Source organism: Dromaius novaehollandiae, chromosome W (assembly GCF_036370855.1).
Source record: "Dromaius novaehollandiae isolate bDroNov1 chromosome W, bDroNov1.hap1, whole genome shotgun sequence".
Taxonomy (NCBI): Eukaryota; Metazoa; Chordata; class Aves; order Casuariiformes; family Dromaiidae; genus Dromaius; species Dromaius novaehollandiae.
Window position 1 is genome coordinate 68,052,606 of NC_088130.1, and position 15,643 is coordinate 68,068,248.

The following is a 15,643-nucleotide window of genomic DNA, read 5'->3' on the forward strand; positions in this document are numbered from 1 at the left end:
GCAATTAAAGCATATTGTGTGTAGGATCTGTTTTACTGAATCTCTGATCTTTCTGAGCGTTTAGGACATTCTCATCAATGTGTCTCTCAGTCACCATTCCTAGTGGCTGAATTAATTTTCAACAGTCCTAACCCCTTTTCAGTGAAAATTATTATCTAAGTCTGTGGGTTGGATCATTGGGAACTTCAAGTTAAAACTGATTACTATTATAATTACAGACCTGGGGGAACTGAGAAGAAGCAACTTCTTTTCTTAAATATATGCTGCTTCCCCCCCCCCACCCCGGACTTGAGAATTGGCTTTTTTTGCAAGTATTATTACTAAGTGTCAGTACCATACTGAGAGCTTTCTAGTTAGTACCCTGTACCTGGTGTAGAGCTGCTGCTCTGAAGAGCCGGTGCTGCCCCGCTTTCTCTTCAGCTCCCGTTGCAGCAAGTGTGCTCCATGCCCTTTGAACTGAGACAGAAGCATCTTATGGAGACCGGTCATTTAAGACTGAGAAAACATTTGTCTTGAAATGACCATAGTGACTCACAACTTAATGACAGATTGCATTATCGTTTGGCCCAGATGCCTTTTTTACGGAGTGAAACTAGTATTTTGAATGTCTCCCAGAGGTAACAGGGATGGTCTAGGAGAGCAGTTGAGTTGCAGTCCAGGTCAGGTGTGAGTAACCAACAGCAGTTAAAAGCTTAGACCCATCTTTTGAGCTCCTGTGGTCTCCATCTGGTTTGTAGAGATTATTCGGTACCACTTCCAGGGAACATCGCTGCGGTTTCCACGACTTGCTGGCCTCTGCAGGGAGAGCACGGCTGCACTGCTGCCGGGGCTGAATTGCTTCTGCTCACCTGGGTGGTTGGGTGATGAAGGTCAGATGTAGAGCTGTGGTAGAGGAAACACTGGGGAATTACAAGGGACCACTTGTACCGCCCCTGCTTATGCTGCGGATTAGGAGGTGTCAGTGCCCGAGGCTTTCAGGCCAGATTTGAACATATTTAAAGCAGGGCGTTGGAGGCTACTTGCTGCATGATTTGTTTGATGGCTTACAAATGGGCTCCTCAGAAGCCCTGCACCAAGCTGAACTTGGTCAACAATTTTATGACTCAACCCGTTTCATTAGGAACCCATTCCGATATTATCCGAAATCATGGCGGTTGAATACGTGTTGCTGGTTTGTCTCACCCTCATTGTAACTGGTTACATGGTCCTGCATTTTCTCCCTCAGTCCAAATACTTTCCTCTTGGGAAACCCTGCTGTAGGTAGCTCATTGACAGGTACTTAAAATACACCCTGTCCATAGGAAGGCCCTGTGCAGAGAAGTGTTTCTGTCTGCAGGAAGAGGTAGTTCTTCTTTGGGTGATAACTACAAAGACCAGCACATCTGTATTTTCATTACACTGCATGTGAATGCCTCCAAGTATTTAGAAAAGGAATTTCTCTCCTTGGTGAGAGAAATTTTATTTACGTTTGCCTAAAATAAATAACTGCTTCCGTAACTAATCACGAGAGGTTAACATGTCTCTGGTAGTTTGTTTCTGTGCAGAGATATGTTGAGCTGCAGATCCCAGGCAGTTAAAATCATAATCCATCGACCCCTTGTAGGAGAAAAAAATACAAAAAAGGGAGCAATGCAACTGTGTTTTGAACAGCAGTTGCCTAAATTGTTTGTTGTCCTGGGAATAGCTTTGAAATCTGGCCATCTGTATTATGTACTGGAGAGGCACATCCTTCTCTTTGGAAAAACCTTGCTCAATTCATGTGCAAATTGTGATCTGGGACTTCACTAAGAAATGGCCACGTTTTGATGAGTTTTTAGTGTCTCGGTTATTAATATTTAAAATTGGTAGTCTCTCAGGAAAGCTATATGTGGACTTAAGCAACGCTGTTTCATACTAATCTTTGCTGATAACTGTTATCAGCATGGAAGCGTATCATGATTTTATGTACATCTGAACTCAGCAAATGTACCTTATACATTAGAAACAGCAGCTTTCAGGACAGCCAGCGGCAATAGTACAGTAGATTAATGCTTGTAATCGCTTAGATGATCTTCAAAGAGATGAGCCGTCACATAGCAGTTCATGACAGTAAAATGCAGCCCCTTGGGCCCACACTGCTAAGGCATTGCATGTGCAAGTAGATAGACCTGCTTTTTTTGGTAGTGCCCATGGCTGAAAACAGCCTAAAGTTGCTTTTGCAGAGCATCTTGCTGTGTGGCCCTGGACTGGTGAAGGCTCTACACAGTCAGCGCACAGAGAAATGACCCTCCGAAATTACAGCATACGTAAGCCTCATTCTCCTACACTCGTTTCTCCATGATGGGACCATTTGAGCTGAAATGTTTAAAAAAATCTGCAGAAGTAGTACAGGATATAAGAGTCCAAGGCCAAGCTATGGGCAGCTGGAACAGGGTCATGGTATTCCTTATTCCTAGTGCGTTTATGTGTCCATCCCATATAGGTCTGAGTAAGGTGTGATTTCTTAAATGATCCTGGCAAAATCTAGTACGCTTAACCTCTTTGCCTCTTCTGCTTGCAAAGGGTGGAAGTGGCAGGATGTTTTTTGTGGAGTGGTATGGGTAGGCTGCTGGTTGTAAAGGGGCTGTGAAGCAGGAGAAGCAGAGGAAGGTGTTGACAAACCCGAAGAAGAGCATCTAAAGTTAATTTTGAAAGAAGCAGGTGCCTCACAAAATTTGTGCTAATTCAAGGTGTATGCAGTTTATTGGAGGCTTCTCACAATCCCAGTCTGATTATGCCGTAGTGCCGTTGTTGTTTCTACAGGGAAGGAGCCATCTCATTAGTGTGTACCAGAATATCCACATGCAAGACAGAGCAATTAACACTGTACTGTTGAGTGCAGCCTTGGACCTTCAACCAGAGAGGCAGCAAGAGCTGGTCAAGACCACCCTTCTGTGAAGACCCCAGAACCCAATCCAACACTCCCCTCAGTCCTACATGTGTTTCTTGGGGTGAAAAGGAGTTGAGCTTGACCTCCTTTCCTTAAAACACTGAGATTTCCCTATCTGCTGGCAGTGCAAGAGGTTCTGGCAGTTTATGTTGCAGAAATGGCACATGCCGGCTTGTAAGGCCCAGGGCTCTCACGTCCTCCGCGTTTTGGTCGGATGCTGCTGGAGGTGCTGCTGTCTGACAGTTAAGGCTGTCAACAGCATGCAAGATGCATGCAGTGGAAGCGGCTTTGCAGGACAGAGGGTGATTTTTTTGTCTTTGAGGCAGAAGTGTTCCTGAAAAGGCCCTCGCAAGATGCGTTTCAGTGGGGAGGTGGGATGCAGGTTGCACGCCAATCTCAGGCCAAGCAGAAAGCATGAGACAATACAACACAGTATTAATTCCAGTTATCTCAACACTTCCTATAAAAGGCTAATGCCTTTGGGCAAGAGAGAAAAAAACGTATTGGCAAGCTCAGCACGATCCTTTCAATGTTTTGTGTAGCAGCTTTCTAGCAATGACTCTTACAATCTTAAAGCCTACAGCCGTGGTGGCATTAGTTGACACACTGCTATATCCCACAGTGAGATTTCGTTTGAGCAACAAGAAGTCGTGCTACCGGGGCTCTTTGCAAAACTAATTAGCATGACGGTAAGCTCTAGAGGGGTTCAGAGGTTCCTCGGGCAGCTCTGCTGCGTGCGTCACTGGTCTTCTGTACCCTCGTAGGTGAGAACCAGCTCTGTGGTTTGTTCAGGTTGGGTGTCTTCACGGCCGGATGTCAAACCTGCCCAGCTGTGGGTCTTGTAGGCCTCGTGCCCCAACGTTGGCTGTGGAAGGTGGGGTGGAAGGATGGTGCCTGAGTCAGAATGGAAACTCTACGTCGTCTACTCTATGTTGTCCACAGCTGTGTGTCCGTAAGGCTGAAACTGTGTGTTGCTCCTTGCTTCCAAAACACCCTGTTTTAGTGCGTGAGGGGACTCTGGGTTGCCGGGAGGGTGGCCTAGCATCTTGCTATCGTTATGCACCTAAGACTAGTTCTTATCTGCCACATCGCAGCATGCAGCCACCCGACCACTCTTAATGTTGCTGTGGCCACGGGCGAGCCGACCTTTCAGCTCATGGGCTATGACCGTTCTAAAGAAAACTCATACGTTTGTGCTGCCTCCCTCCTCAAACACACAGTGAAAACAAGAAAGCCCAAAGAGCCTCTGAAGCCCCATGGGGATGATGGTGAGGCCCACACGCAAAGCTGTAGCGCTCGCCTGTCTCGCTGCGGGGCGAGCCTGGCTAGCGTGCAGGAGTGGAGCTGGGCTGGTGGCTGGAAAGAGCTTTGCACCTTCCTACAAGTAACTGCTTTTTCCCTTCTTTTTAGAATGGCAACAAAGAGGGCTCCCTTGACATGCTGGGCACAGATATCTGGGCAGCCAATACCTTCGACTCCTTCAGGTAAGCCGTTTAATAAATCTTTTAAACGAGATGGGCTGTGCCCTCTGTTAGCCTTTGCCTGCACGTTGTCCTGGAGGTGCTCGCACAGGGTGGCACTTGCGGCACAGGCCCACGTCACTGCTCTTCCTCCTCCTCGCCATTTAGCCCCTGGCACTAAGCACAGCTGACCTGCTTCAAGCATCGTATGTGCTAGGAGAGGCTGCTGAGTGCAGTCCAGATGTCTGAATAAGTTACTGATATGAATAATTGTAGCTGTCTGAGAGCCTGGATGGGCAAGAGTGAAGCAGCCCTGACCTACAGCTCCTGGATTTGGGGGATTTTTTTCTTCCATTAATTGGCAGTGTGCTCATGCGTTTTGCTTTGCAGCTGCTGAGAAGAGCTCTTCAGCTGCTGTTTCAGCGCTGGAAAAATGTGTGCTGCCGCGCTGAAGCAATGAGAGCTCAAATCAGGGAAATATGCTTTCCACCCAGTCGTGTGCATCTTCTTGCACCATGCTTCGAGCATGGTGGGAGTCTGCAGGGAGCCTGAAGGAGTTACGTTTCCCCTGGGATTTGCTCTGGGGCCTCACATGATGATGGACATGTTGCAGCAGGCAGCCCATAAGGGAGCAGAGCCTCAGCATTTCATGGACCAGACTAGTACCTGTTGCAAAAGCCGCTCGATTTAAAGAGCAAGAGTAGCTGTCAAGATATATAACTACATCATACATCTCCATTAAAAGTATGAGTTTAGAACAGGCAACAGGAGCTCAGCATCTCCAAAAATTTGAAGAAATGAAACATAACGCAGCAGTGTAAAGGTTGGAGGTCTGTGTCGTGTGCTCTGAAGCAGAGAGCAGTGTCTCCAAAAGCAGCAGCCTTCCTCCTCTGGAGGCTCAGATGTACCATCTGCTCCTCAGCCCAGCTGTATTTAATTAGTAGGGTGCTTTCTTTCTTTGTCTTTCTGTTTTTCTCTTAGTGGTGCGACGTGGGACTTGCAGCCTGAAAAACTAGACTTCACCCAATTTCACAGGAAGCTCCGAAACACCTCCAAACACCCGCTGCCTCACATAGACAGAGAAGGGTGAGTGTTGGGTGTGTATGGAGGGATCTCAGCCCCAGAAGTAATAGTGAGGTTGTTCTCTCCAGTAACATTGCCCTTATGGTGAGCATGCTGTCTTGGTGGCATGGCTCATACAGAGGACTTGGAAAAGAGGTGCTAGATCACATGTGGAATTTGGGAACTCCTGAATCAGAAATGGAAGTATCTGTTTTTTAACTCTACCATCCAGTTCTGGTCAGGAGCGGAACTGTTCACTGTATCTTGAATTGCTTGGTGGAGTTCAGTTTTAGGCCATGATGGGTCCAAGCTAAATTTCATAGGTTCAAGCATCTTTGAATACTGGGGGAAAGATCCTGGTTTAGTGCTGATCTTAGACAAAACTTTTGTAAGCGATGGGGCTTCTGTTGTTTCTCTCCAGCAAGACTTCAGCATCCAAATGATCTGTGTAGATCAAAGTGTTCCTTCCAGAATTTCACCCACTATCTCCTAGTCCTAAAACTGTGAAAACATTAAACAGTTCCTTTCTCTGGTTATTAAAACCTCTGGGGGCTTTTACATTATTGCCATTCCTCTTTGTTTGGTGCTTGTTCAAGCTATATATGCACACTCGCATTTCGTTTTGTGTCTTGGTGGTTCTTTTCTGGATTTCCCAGGTTTCACAGTCTCATTCTGGAATTGAGGTGCACTGAACCATCCTCGGTGTTCATGTGTCCATGTAGACTGAATGCTTCGCCCGTGTTGCTTAGAGAGTGGTCACAGTTTCTCTGCAGATTGTGCAAGTTGAGAGACAATCTTAGTTTGGCTCAGAAGGTCTCTCTTCCCTCTTCTTTTCATTGAGCCCTAGTGCTTAACACCCTGGCAGCGCTATTCTTCTGGATAGTTTCACCTGTTCTGTTATCCCAAGTTATGACACAAGGTTTCAACTCATGCTTGATGCAACTCCTAGAAGATCTCTAAAGAAAGATCGCTAAAGAAAGAATATAGTTATTCCACAACTACATTTTATCTAGGAAAATTTTTGCTGTTTTTTCTGAGTCATTTTTGTCTGTAGAGGAAGGAAAAATAAGGACAGGTATAAAATAGGGAGTTGAGAAAATTACAAGTGATTTTTTTTTTTTCAGTGCCACTGTATTATATGTAGTGATAGAAATCCTCTCTCAGAGTAATTTATCTGTTAGTGAGTTGCTTTTTCCGAAGTGCGGGCGATTGCTATACACTTATCTGGGCTCATTCCTCGTAGCGATCCTTCCCCAGCCCACGGTTCGGTGTCTGCTTTCTTAACTGTGCAGAAGACTCTGGTGCCAGGTAGCAAGAAGCAAAAGCACATAACTGTGTAAGGCTCTTCTGCACTCTAAACATTTACTGCAGGTAAATAAACCAGTTTTCAGAATACTTGGAACAACATGAGTAACTCTGAGTTTCTAGGTTAAACATGCCATCAGCCCAAACAGTGCATCTCTCAATGTGGTTAATACAAGTTATAAGTTACCCCAATTAGAATGGAAGAGACGGAGAGAAGATTTTTCTTTTTTCTTTTTAAGTTTGCTCTGTTGGACATCTATCAGCTTTCCACGCTGAATTCGTGCTGAATGAGCTTACTGAATCTCCGGAAAGGCTGCTAGTTAGGCATTTTCCCTTTTACTTGAGTGGGATTTTTTAACACATTAGCTGTGAAATGAAAAATTTAGTAGAAAACAGGGAGAGTTAATTTTAAAACCAAAATAAAGGAAGAGGGTATAACATGGGGAGGTACAGGGACATGTCCCTCGGTATTTAATAGGTGTGGCAGGCAGTGTTCAGTATGTTTTCCACACTGTAAGTGTCTATTGCTAGACCACCGACAAAAATGCTGAATAGCGTTGGCCTGCTACATGAGCCAAATGAGACTGCAATAGAAGCATGCCTATTAGAGGACAGTTGATGATTACTTTGGGGCGTTTGTCAGCTAGTCGGTTCGTTAAAGTTGCGTAGTATAGATATTTCTTAATCATTTGTGCAGCAGTCAGTGTAAATTATTTCTTTGCAGTAACCTTTGTAAATTGAAGTCACTATTTCAGCTATGATGGACACACCTGGTTTCCAGCTGAGTGATTAGGGTGTTAATTAAATTCCAGCCCTCTATTACTCTCGGTTGAGTCCCACATCACTTCTCCACGGTCTCACAAGGACTTCAGTCTGACTAGCTGAACTACAAATTCCTCCGTTCAGCTTACTAGTTTCCAAGTTTGATGCTTCAGAATATGGTGTTTTTCTGGATTTTCTTTTTAATCTGCCCAGAGATACATGACCTCCCCATTTACTGTGATTCCACCAAGGTCAGATGTTCTTGGCCTCCTGGACACTGGTTACCTTGGTCTGCTGGTCTCTGATTTGCTGTCTAGTATATCATATATAACATTATCTTGTCACTAAGTGACTGAAAAATACTTTATCGTTCTTGCGGGATAGAAATTGATTGCTCCGATTCTTTACAAATGCAGAAGGCGACATAAATTGACGATTTTTCCTTCTTCTGAATCATTAACAGGTTCTCTGCATTCAACTAGTAGCAGGCCCATAATATCTTCAGAATTTTTTTTTTCATTTTTTGACCTAATAAAAGCTTGCTAATTCTCCTGACAGCCGTGTATTCAGTCTGTTATGCTTGGTTTCTCTCAACAATTTTTTGTGTTTCAAAATTTATGCTTATATTTGTATTGATTGTTGTGTACTGCTTTTTGCCTGTTTGTGATTTAAATTTCTGCTTGCTTGCTGCCATCTTTCTCAGCAGGAGAAAAGGAGCTTTGGGGGAGTCTAGTAAATGGGAAGCAGTTCAGAATAAACACTTAGGGTTACATTTTTCTTCCCCATTCTTTTATCCGGATGGGAGGTGGCTTTTGTTTTGCTTGGTCTGGGAATTCACTCCCTTTGAATCACCTAACGTTAGTGCTCAAGACTGCCTTAGGTTTTCTCCCAGGAGATGCTACCAGGTCATAGTAAGAGCATTTTAATGCTCTGGCAACTGGGTAACTGTTGGTGCTGGTGGGTGGGGTTGGAAGCAGCGTTCATTTGGTAGGAAGGGCTTTGTGCCCACCTGGGAGCGTTTGGGAGATGTATTTGTTTCAAAGCACCTCTTTATTTTCATGAGGGTCCTCTGCAGGTTTCACATGCTTTTTTTTGTTCTCTTCCTGCCACAGGCTTGGCAAAGGGAAATATGAGGATGGTGACAGCATCAACTTGAACGACATAGAGAAAGTCCTTCCTGTGTGGCAGGTAGGTGTTGGAGATGTTGCTGGTCTGCGGTACTGCTCATACCCTAACAGCTCCCTTTGCTACCTTTCCTTACAAAACAGTACCTGGAGGCTGGGAAGCTGCTGGGCCAGGTGAGTGGGCTAAGCTGGCAGCGGTGGCCTGAGGGCAACAGGGACTTTTGCTGCCGTTCGGTGGCTAAGTCCTATGAAAATTTGGAGTCCACCACTACTTCCAGCTAAGAAAGTCTGGCTGAGATCCCAGAAGACTTACTCCATTGATTTCCCTGAGACTTAACTTCTTAAGCACCGTGGATAGCCCGAGCTATGGCCCTTTAGGCTTCATGAGAAGGAATCATGCTAGTGGCCTCAGCGAGCCTTCCTTCAAACCTGACCCCTAGGCAAGGGCAGTTAGTGTCGGCTTTGTTGTGAGGTGAAACATTTAGGACAATGCATTTATACATGGCTTTCATACTTACACACACATATATAAATATACATACATACATGCACACAGGGTTCATATTTTAGGAAAGGAGATTCTGAAATGCAGCAAGCGTCCTGCCAGCTCCAAAATAATTTGCTGTCAAGAAGGCATCAATGACTGTCGTCTTCAGTCAGTTTTGGTAGCTCTGGTTAAATGACCTTTGACACTCAGACGTTAGGGAACAGTAGGATGAGGCCTTCAAATAGTCCCGTTGAATAGGTCGGTTGGTCAGTGTTGTACAGCCTTTCTCTTTCCTGTGCCCCGATCCTGAAAGGAGCTGAGTACCCTGGATTATGCATGTTTCTGAAGGTGCTCAGTGTGCTCCTTGTTCAGGTCGCCTTTAGGTCCTAAGAACGACTCCTCTTTGCCTTCAGAGGGAAGGGCTGAGACCTTCCATGTACCATGGCAGCGTTTCAATATTCAGCACTGAACAAGAGCCCGCTGGGACTCTTGCTCATAGATCATGTGAGAAAAAGCCTTGCTCATCCTTCAAGTCATGTGATGATCCGTGTTACTATTTCTTTTGAGTGAACTAGCAATAAATACATAAAGTAGTGAAAAGAGTGGAAAAGTACTGCATGCAGCTGTTTTCTGCTTAGTCCCTTATGTGCTCAGCGTGTCTGGACTTTAGGTCAGAGGCAGAAAACGTCAGGGTGAGCTGTCAGTAAAGACCCCAGTAATTCTGCAAAATAACGTTATTTTCCCTGGGGAATGATTGAAAATGTTTTACATATGGAATTGAAGGGAGTTTCCAGACATACTGGGACTGCATTTTCAGGGTCATAGGCTGTGCCCAGTACCCAGTGCTGCATATTGCAAGGTTTATTCAAAATGCTGTTTGGTGACGAAGCCTGACCCTCTCCTTGTAAGGACTCTTGGCCCCGGGAGTGTAGGAGACAAGAATGCAGTCTGCAGAGGGAGAGCTAAGGCACAGCAGGGGTAAGTGCTTAATACTTGAGGTCACACGGGGTGAGCTGAATGCAGAAGTGCAGAATCTCAGGATGGTGTTTTCCCTTCAGGATGACGTTTTCCCTTAATTACGCAGGAGACCGCCTCTTACGGACAGGAGGCAAAAGGCAGGCAAGGAATAAGGACAGTGCGAATTGTGGCTCAGGGCAGTGGGGTACAGATCCATTCCCTCTCAGGAGAGGGACTCTGAATTCCCTCGCCGAGAAGGCAGGCTGCAACAAGCTTTTGCTCACAGCATCTTTCATTATTAGAAGAAACTATTAGAAAGAAAGATGATTAGAAGAACCTATTAGAAGTTTCTTTCAGAGAAGAAACTCTCATATTCTGTGCCAGGAGTTGACATTCTTCTTCTCCAGAGTTTAACTTCTTTCATAACTGACAACTATTAAGTAAGCCAGGTCTTCCTGCTCTAGTTATCCTCTCATGCTGTTGTGACACCAGATTAAGTTCATCGACTCCAATGAATTAATTCTGCTATATACCACTATAAAAAGACAATCTGTATCTGTCAGGTGGTTCTAGTTACCTCTCAAAGTTGTACAGTGTTATTTGCAGATCTTAATAGATAGTGCGGTGGCTCTAAGCCTTGCCTTGAAGACCTGGTGGAATTTACGTTTGGTTTGGTGTTGTGCTTGCACTTCTGGGCTGGTTAGTAAATGCTACCTTATTTCAGAGACTGGCTTGCCTAGGCATGTACAGTTGTAGTGCGTGTGGGAACTAAGAGCCACGTAGTTATTGTTAAGGATTTATCTCGTTCAGCGTTGACAAGTGAAATAATTCCTGACAGCTGGGTTAATCCTGACCTATCGTTGTTAACTGGATTTGAATGTAATCATGCGACGCCGACAGTGGCTGTGCTGCTGTTTGTCACTTTCTTGTTTTACGTGGCTCTTTGCAATACCGCTCGCGAGGGCATGAGGGCACCTATTAGGGTGAGCGTATGGAAATGCATCCTTCCTTCAGCTTCCAGGGAGCTTTCCCACATTGCAGTTAGTTTTATGTCATATCCTGCGAAAGAGGCTTTTCAGGTCGGAGATGCATGAAATTTTCTCTGTGTCGAAAACCGTACGGGTTGCTTACTAGCAAATGCTTTCTGATTACTTCCTCTTCATCTCTTAGGATGTGCTAAATTGACAGGGAGCTATGCATGGACAGCAAGCCAGACTGGCCTCCCGGCTCATTCTCCAGTATGATTCGGTGATACAAACATTTTGCACCGCTAAATGTGCATCTTCAGCCATGGTAGAGTTAATCAAGAGCACCAGGTTTAAGAGAGCCAATCTCCCTTACGGATTGCTTTAGAAATTTGGTTTCCTTTGATGCCAGCATACACTGGACCTTATTTCTGGGATACACCCAAGCCTGTATCCATGTCTCAGCTAGTATTTCCAGTGGCCTCTCCCAGGGGTTAAGCAGAATGCTCTGGATGTCTGGACATTAAGATGTAAATTTGAGTTTTGCTACTGGAATCTATCAATAGTTTTTAACAAAATGTTGCAAGGAGAACCGGTGGTATTTGATGATGATATTTAAAGCTGTAAAAATAAAAAAAAGAAGATAACCTCCCCCAAACTCTTTCTCTTCATAGCTGTCTGAGGGAAAAATGCTTGTCTCCAGCCTTTTGTTTTGACAGTAGAGGATGTGTGTGTATCCGTCCTCAGAGATGCTCTTGGCAGACTGCAGAGCGGCACGGCACGCTCTGCCATCTCGTGGACATGTAGAGTCAGACGAACCCGGCACTGCTTCCATACTCGGCATCGCGGCATTCCCAGTTCCTCCTTGATGGTATTGACCATTTCCGTGTTTAAATTTCCTCCTGCCCCGTCTTTTCAAGGCTTGACTGGCGTGGTTGTTTTTGGTAGTAAATAGACCTTTTTTGGGGAAGCGCAGCAGTTGCAATCAGGGAACGAATGAGTTTGCAACACGGTGGGAGTGGCCCTGTGCCTTCCTTTGTGCTAGCACAATACTTGGGATAACACTGACACTGCTGGAAACCAGCTATAAAACAGATTGTGCGTGCGGTGGGCATCTGCTTTCCTGTAAATAACAGTCGGTTGAGGATAACAAAGGGCACTGTTTTCGGAGGATCTCCTTCACACAATGAACTTAAGCAAATGGTTCTTACTTTGCTTTTGCAGTGGCTGAGAGTGCGTGAAATCATTATTTTGGCTCCGCTCATGAGTCATAACCTCTTCCTCTCTCCTTATTCGCAGGGGTCTGTAGCGGGACTTGGGCACTAATTCACCTAAGTGCTGCCAAAAAGTGGCTTTGGAAAAAATATCTTTAGAAAATAAGTATTCTCTGCTCATGATCTGCTTTTTATTGTACTCCAGGGAGGGCTGATTGTCTGCTTTGGAGAGGCACAGTAGAGATGCACATTTCAGTTTTCATCAGCCTCTCCGTTTTCACCTTGCTGGTCAGCTGGTTTGATGGAGGAGACCATGCAACTGGCTTGGTATCGTGGAGGAATGACTTGGAGCCATAGGGGAGAGCTTATGTGGTGCATTTTGCTTTTGCGTCCTTTGGCAAATGCTTGGAAAGGCTTTCAGGCTTGGAACTGTCACGGCTGAATGCCATGGTCCTAGATGGGGACAGTCTGCAGACTGTGAACCCTTGGCACACTCTACACCTACCTGAGAAAACAACCCAAGGGGCCATGCCCTACAAGATCTCCTTTCTCTTCCCCATGAGGCTGCTGTAGCTTCGCTGGGATCGTTTCCCGTTTCCACGTGGGAGCTGTGACACAAAGGTGGGTGGTTTACCTAGCGTAAGAGGAACCAGTGAGGGGGCTGAGTCTCATCAAGACAATTCTGGCACTCACCCTTCTACTAATTCCCTTAGTTTCCAAATGCGAGTGTCTCAAAGCACCTAGCTCCCCTTCCTGAACGGCCATGGCCTGGCAAGTGTTTGCTTTGAGCAGACAGCAGTGAGTTTTATTCGTGTTGCTGAATGCAGTATTACCCATGTGCTTAAACGGGCAAACTGATCCAGACTCGCATAGTGTCTCCCACTAACCACATAACGCAGCAAGAGGCAGAAGTTCTGCGGTTTCCCTGTTGAAGTAACTGGGAAGTGGCACTGTCCCCATGGGCTGGGTTGGGGAAGTCTGTAATCATGTAGTAGTGGTCACTGCAATCATGACCGGTGCCCAGCAGTCCTGTTTCTGTTGCAGATCGATCCCATTTGTCAGTTAATAGAAGCCGGAATAGCAGTGATACAGTTGGCTGCGTGCAAATGTACTTTGATGTCCACATGTGAGAGCAGCTCAGAGTACCAGCTCCCTAGGCCTACCAGACCGGCTTTTTGTGTCGTTAGCTGAGATTGTCAGCAGACATTCCTGGTGGTTTCCAACCTGTCTGGATCATAATATGCTTCCACTGATCTTTAGCAATGTATTTCCTTTCTCCTTACAAATTATAAGGAAAATGTCTGAATCTTCCCTCCACATCTCTACTTTTTTCGAAGAGATCTGGTGAGAAGCTGATAGCTTAGCCAGGGTGTCACGGGGATGTGCTGTACTCGTAGACATAAGCAAAATGTTTTGGGGCAAATATGCTGAAAGGGTTGCTGAACAGGCGTCTTGCAGCTTTTGGCTTTCAGTTTGCCAGACTCATGTCTCCAGGCTGGGCCTACCCTCTCTACCCTCTCCCAGACTGTCCAGACATACCTTTCTTGTCTAGCTTCTTATTGGTTTGTGTTTTAGATGTAGGAAATAAGTGACACGCTTGAAATGGGTGTTTTGCTTTGCTTGTTTCTCTGTGATAAGCATGGAAACAGCTTTGATGTCATTTGGTTTGGCATCTTAACTGAATTGTAGCTCATCTCTTTCTGTTTCCTTACTGATTATTGACCATTTTTGTGATGCACTTGGGGTTATAATAAATGGATCGTTTCAATTCTGTGCAGTTAGTGGATCTAGTTGTCATTCAGCTTCTTTGTTGGATGAGAAGCAATGGTGCAACTTCTTAGGAAAAAGGGAGACTCGGTAGCTTATTGTGTTCCTTTTAGCACCTATGAACCATCCTAGAAGGACAACCTGTGAAAGGTTTGAAAGTTTTCTTTCACTTTTGCCCTCCTTAAATGCAGGATGAAGGGGCCAGCTCCAGAGCTGTGAATCTGTGACTGCTGCTTAAGGTAACGATTGTGATCTGGAGTCCAGTCCATCAGAGGTGACCTGAGAGCTCCCAGCTTATTTGACATAAAGTTGTAAATACTTTGATAAAAACAGGAGTATGGTATTTAAAAAAACAGCTATGACCTTGCCTACACTCACATATCTCCTGTAATTTCTAGGGCTGCTAAGGAGGGTGAAGTTGAATGAATGTCAGCAGCAATGTAGAGAAGATGCTATGAATGTTGTAGTCACTATTATACTCCAGACTTCATCCAAGCAGGCTTAGAAGCATCAGGATTCCTGACTGTGCTGGGATCCCACCTAAATTTAGACACATAATCAATTTTTATGGCTAGTCTCCTTGGGATCCTGTTCTCATTGGCAAGTACTTTCAAGTCAAATCGTAGAATTTAGTGCAGAGTTCATGTGAGTAAAGGTAGGAGCCTGTATTTGGGCTGGTAACTTTGGGTTCCAGCCATAGTAAAGACATAGACACTTCTGGGAACAATTCATTGCATCTTAATGTAGGCATCTAAAAAAGGTCAGATGTTTCCTAACTAAGGATATCTGTGTTTACACCCATCTGTCCTAAAAGGAGCTCAGATGGACTAGCTCAGATGTACCCATGTTTAGACACTGAGAAATCTAAACAGAAATAAAGCTGACCCAGGTGTCTGAGGAGAGAAAAGTGAATCCTGGACAAGCATTCTCTCTGCTGTCACTCTCCATGACTTACTGCCCAAGATGAAGAGTTTGATGTCCAGCACTAGTGTGAGGGATTGCTGCTGGACAGTGCAGATTCCTGACCTTCCTAGAGTGGACCGTGGCTGAGGTGGCACAATGGTCTCTGGTCTGTGTGGAGCTCCAAGATGGTTCGTTGGTGGGGTTGTTTCATCTACCTCGTCCGTACAGCAGCTTCAGAATCCCTTCAGCACAGTACCCATCCTCTTCCTGTCCCCTCTTGCCACTTAGTCCTGTTTTTACTGCAGCATGAGATTTCCAGGATGCCTTAGCCATGCCTCTGGGCAGTTCTTTCCTCCTCCATGTTCTCCAGGAAGCCAGTCCTTTAACCAGCCCAGATCCCTTCTCTTTCAGAGCTGGATTTTTTCAGATGTCTCCTGGCTCTCTGAGGTTGCTAAGCAACTTCCCACTCATCAGCACTCCCTTGCAAGCTAACAAACACGCTTCACCCTGTTTAGCCAGCAATTGGTATAGGAAAGCCCTCTCAACATTGCCTCGGAGATTTCCTGGGTGCCAGGAGGACAGTGTGTGGTGGTTTTGTTTCTCAGCAGCAAAATGTGACCTGCACACCTGGCTCGCGGAGCTGCCTGGGTCTATAGGTGCTGCATGCTCCAGTGCCACAGCCCGATGTCAGCTGAGACACCAAAACAAGGACTGTGGCTGGGGGATAGG

At 45.5% G+C, this 15,643-nt stretch overlaps 1 protein-coding gene across 10 annotated transcripts in view; it reads left to right on the forward strand.

Moving 5' to 3' along the window:
• Positions 1-15,643, forward strand: part of LOC112994478 (CBP80/20-dependent translation initiation factor) — a 201,430-nt gene that overhangs the window by 69,156 nt on the left and 116,631 nt on the right. For all 10 annotated transcript variants that reach the window (XM_064500940.1, XM_064500942.1, XM_064500941.1 and 7 more), the window contains 3 exons: positions 4,319-4,392; positions 5,350-5,454; positions 8,610-8,685. In XM_064500940.1, coding sequence (XP_064357010.1) covers positions 4,319-4,392; positions 5,350-5,454; positions 8,610-8,685 — 255 coding nt within the window. The remainder of the gene's footprint in view (positions 1-4,318; positions 4,393-5,349; positions 5,455-8,609; positions 8,686-15,643) is intronic.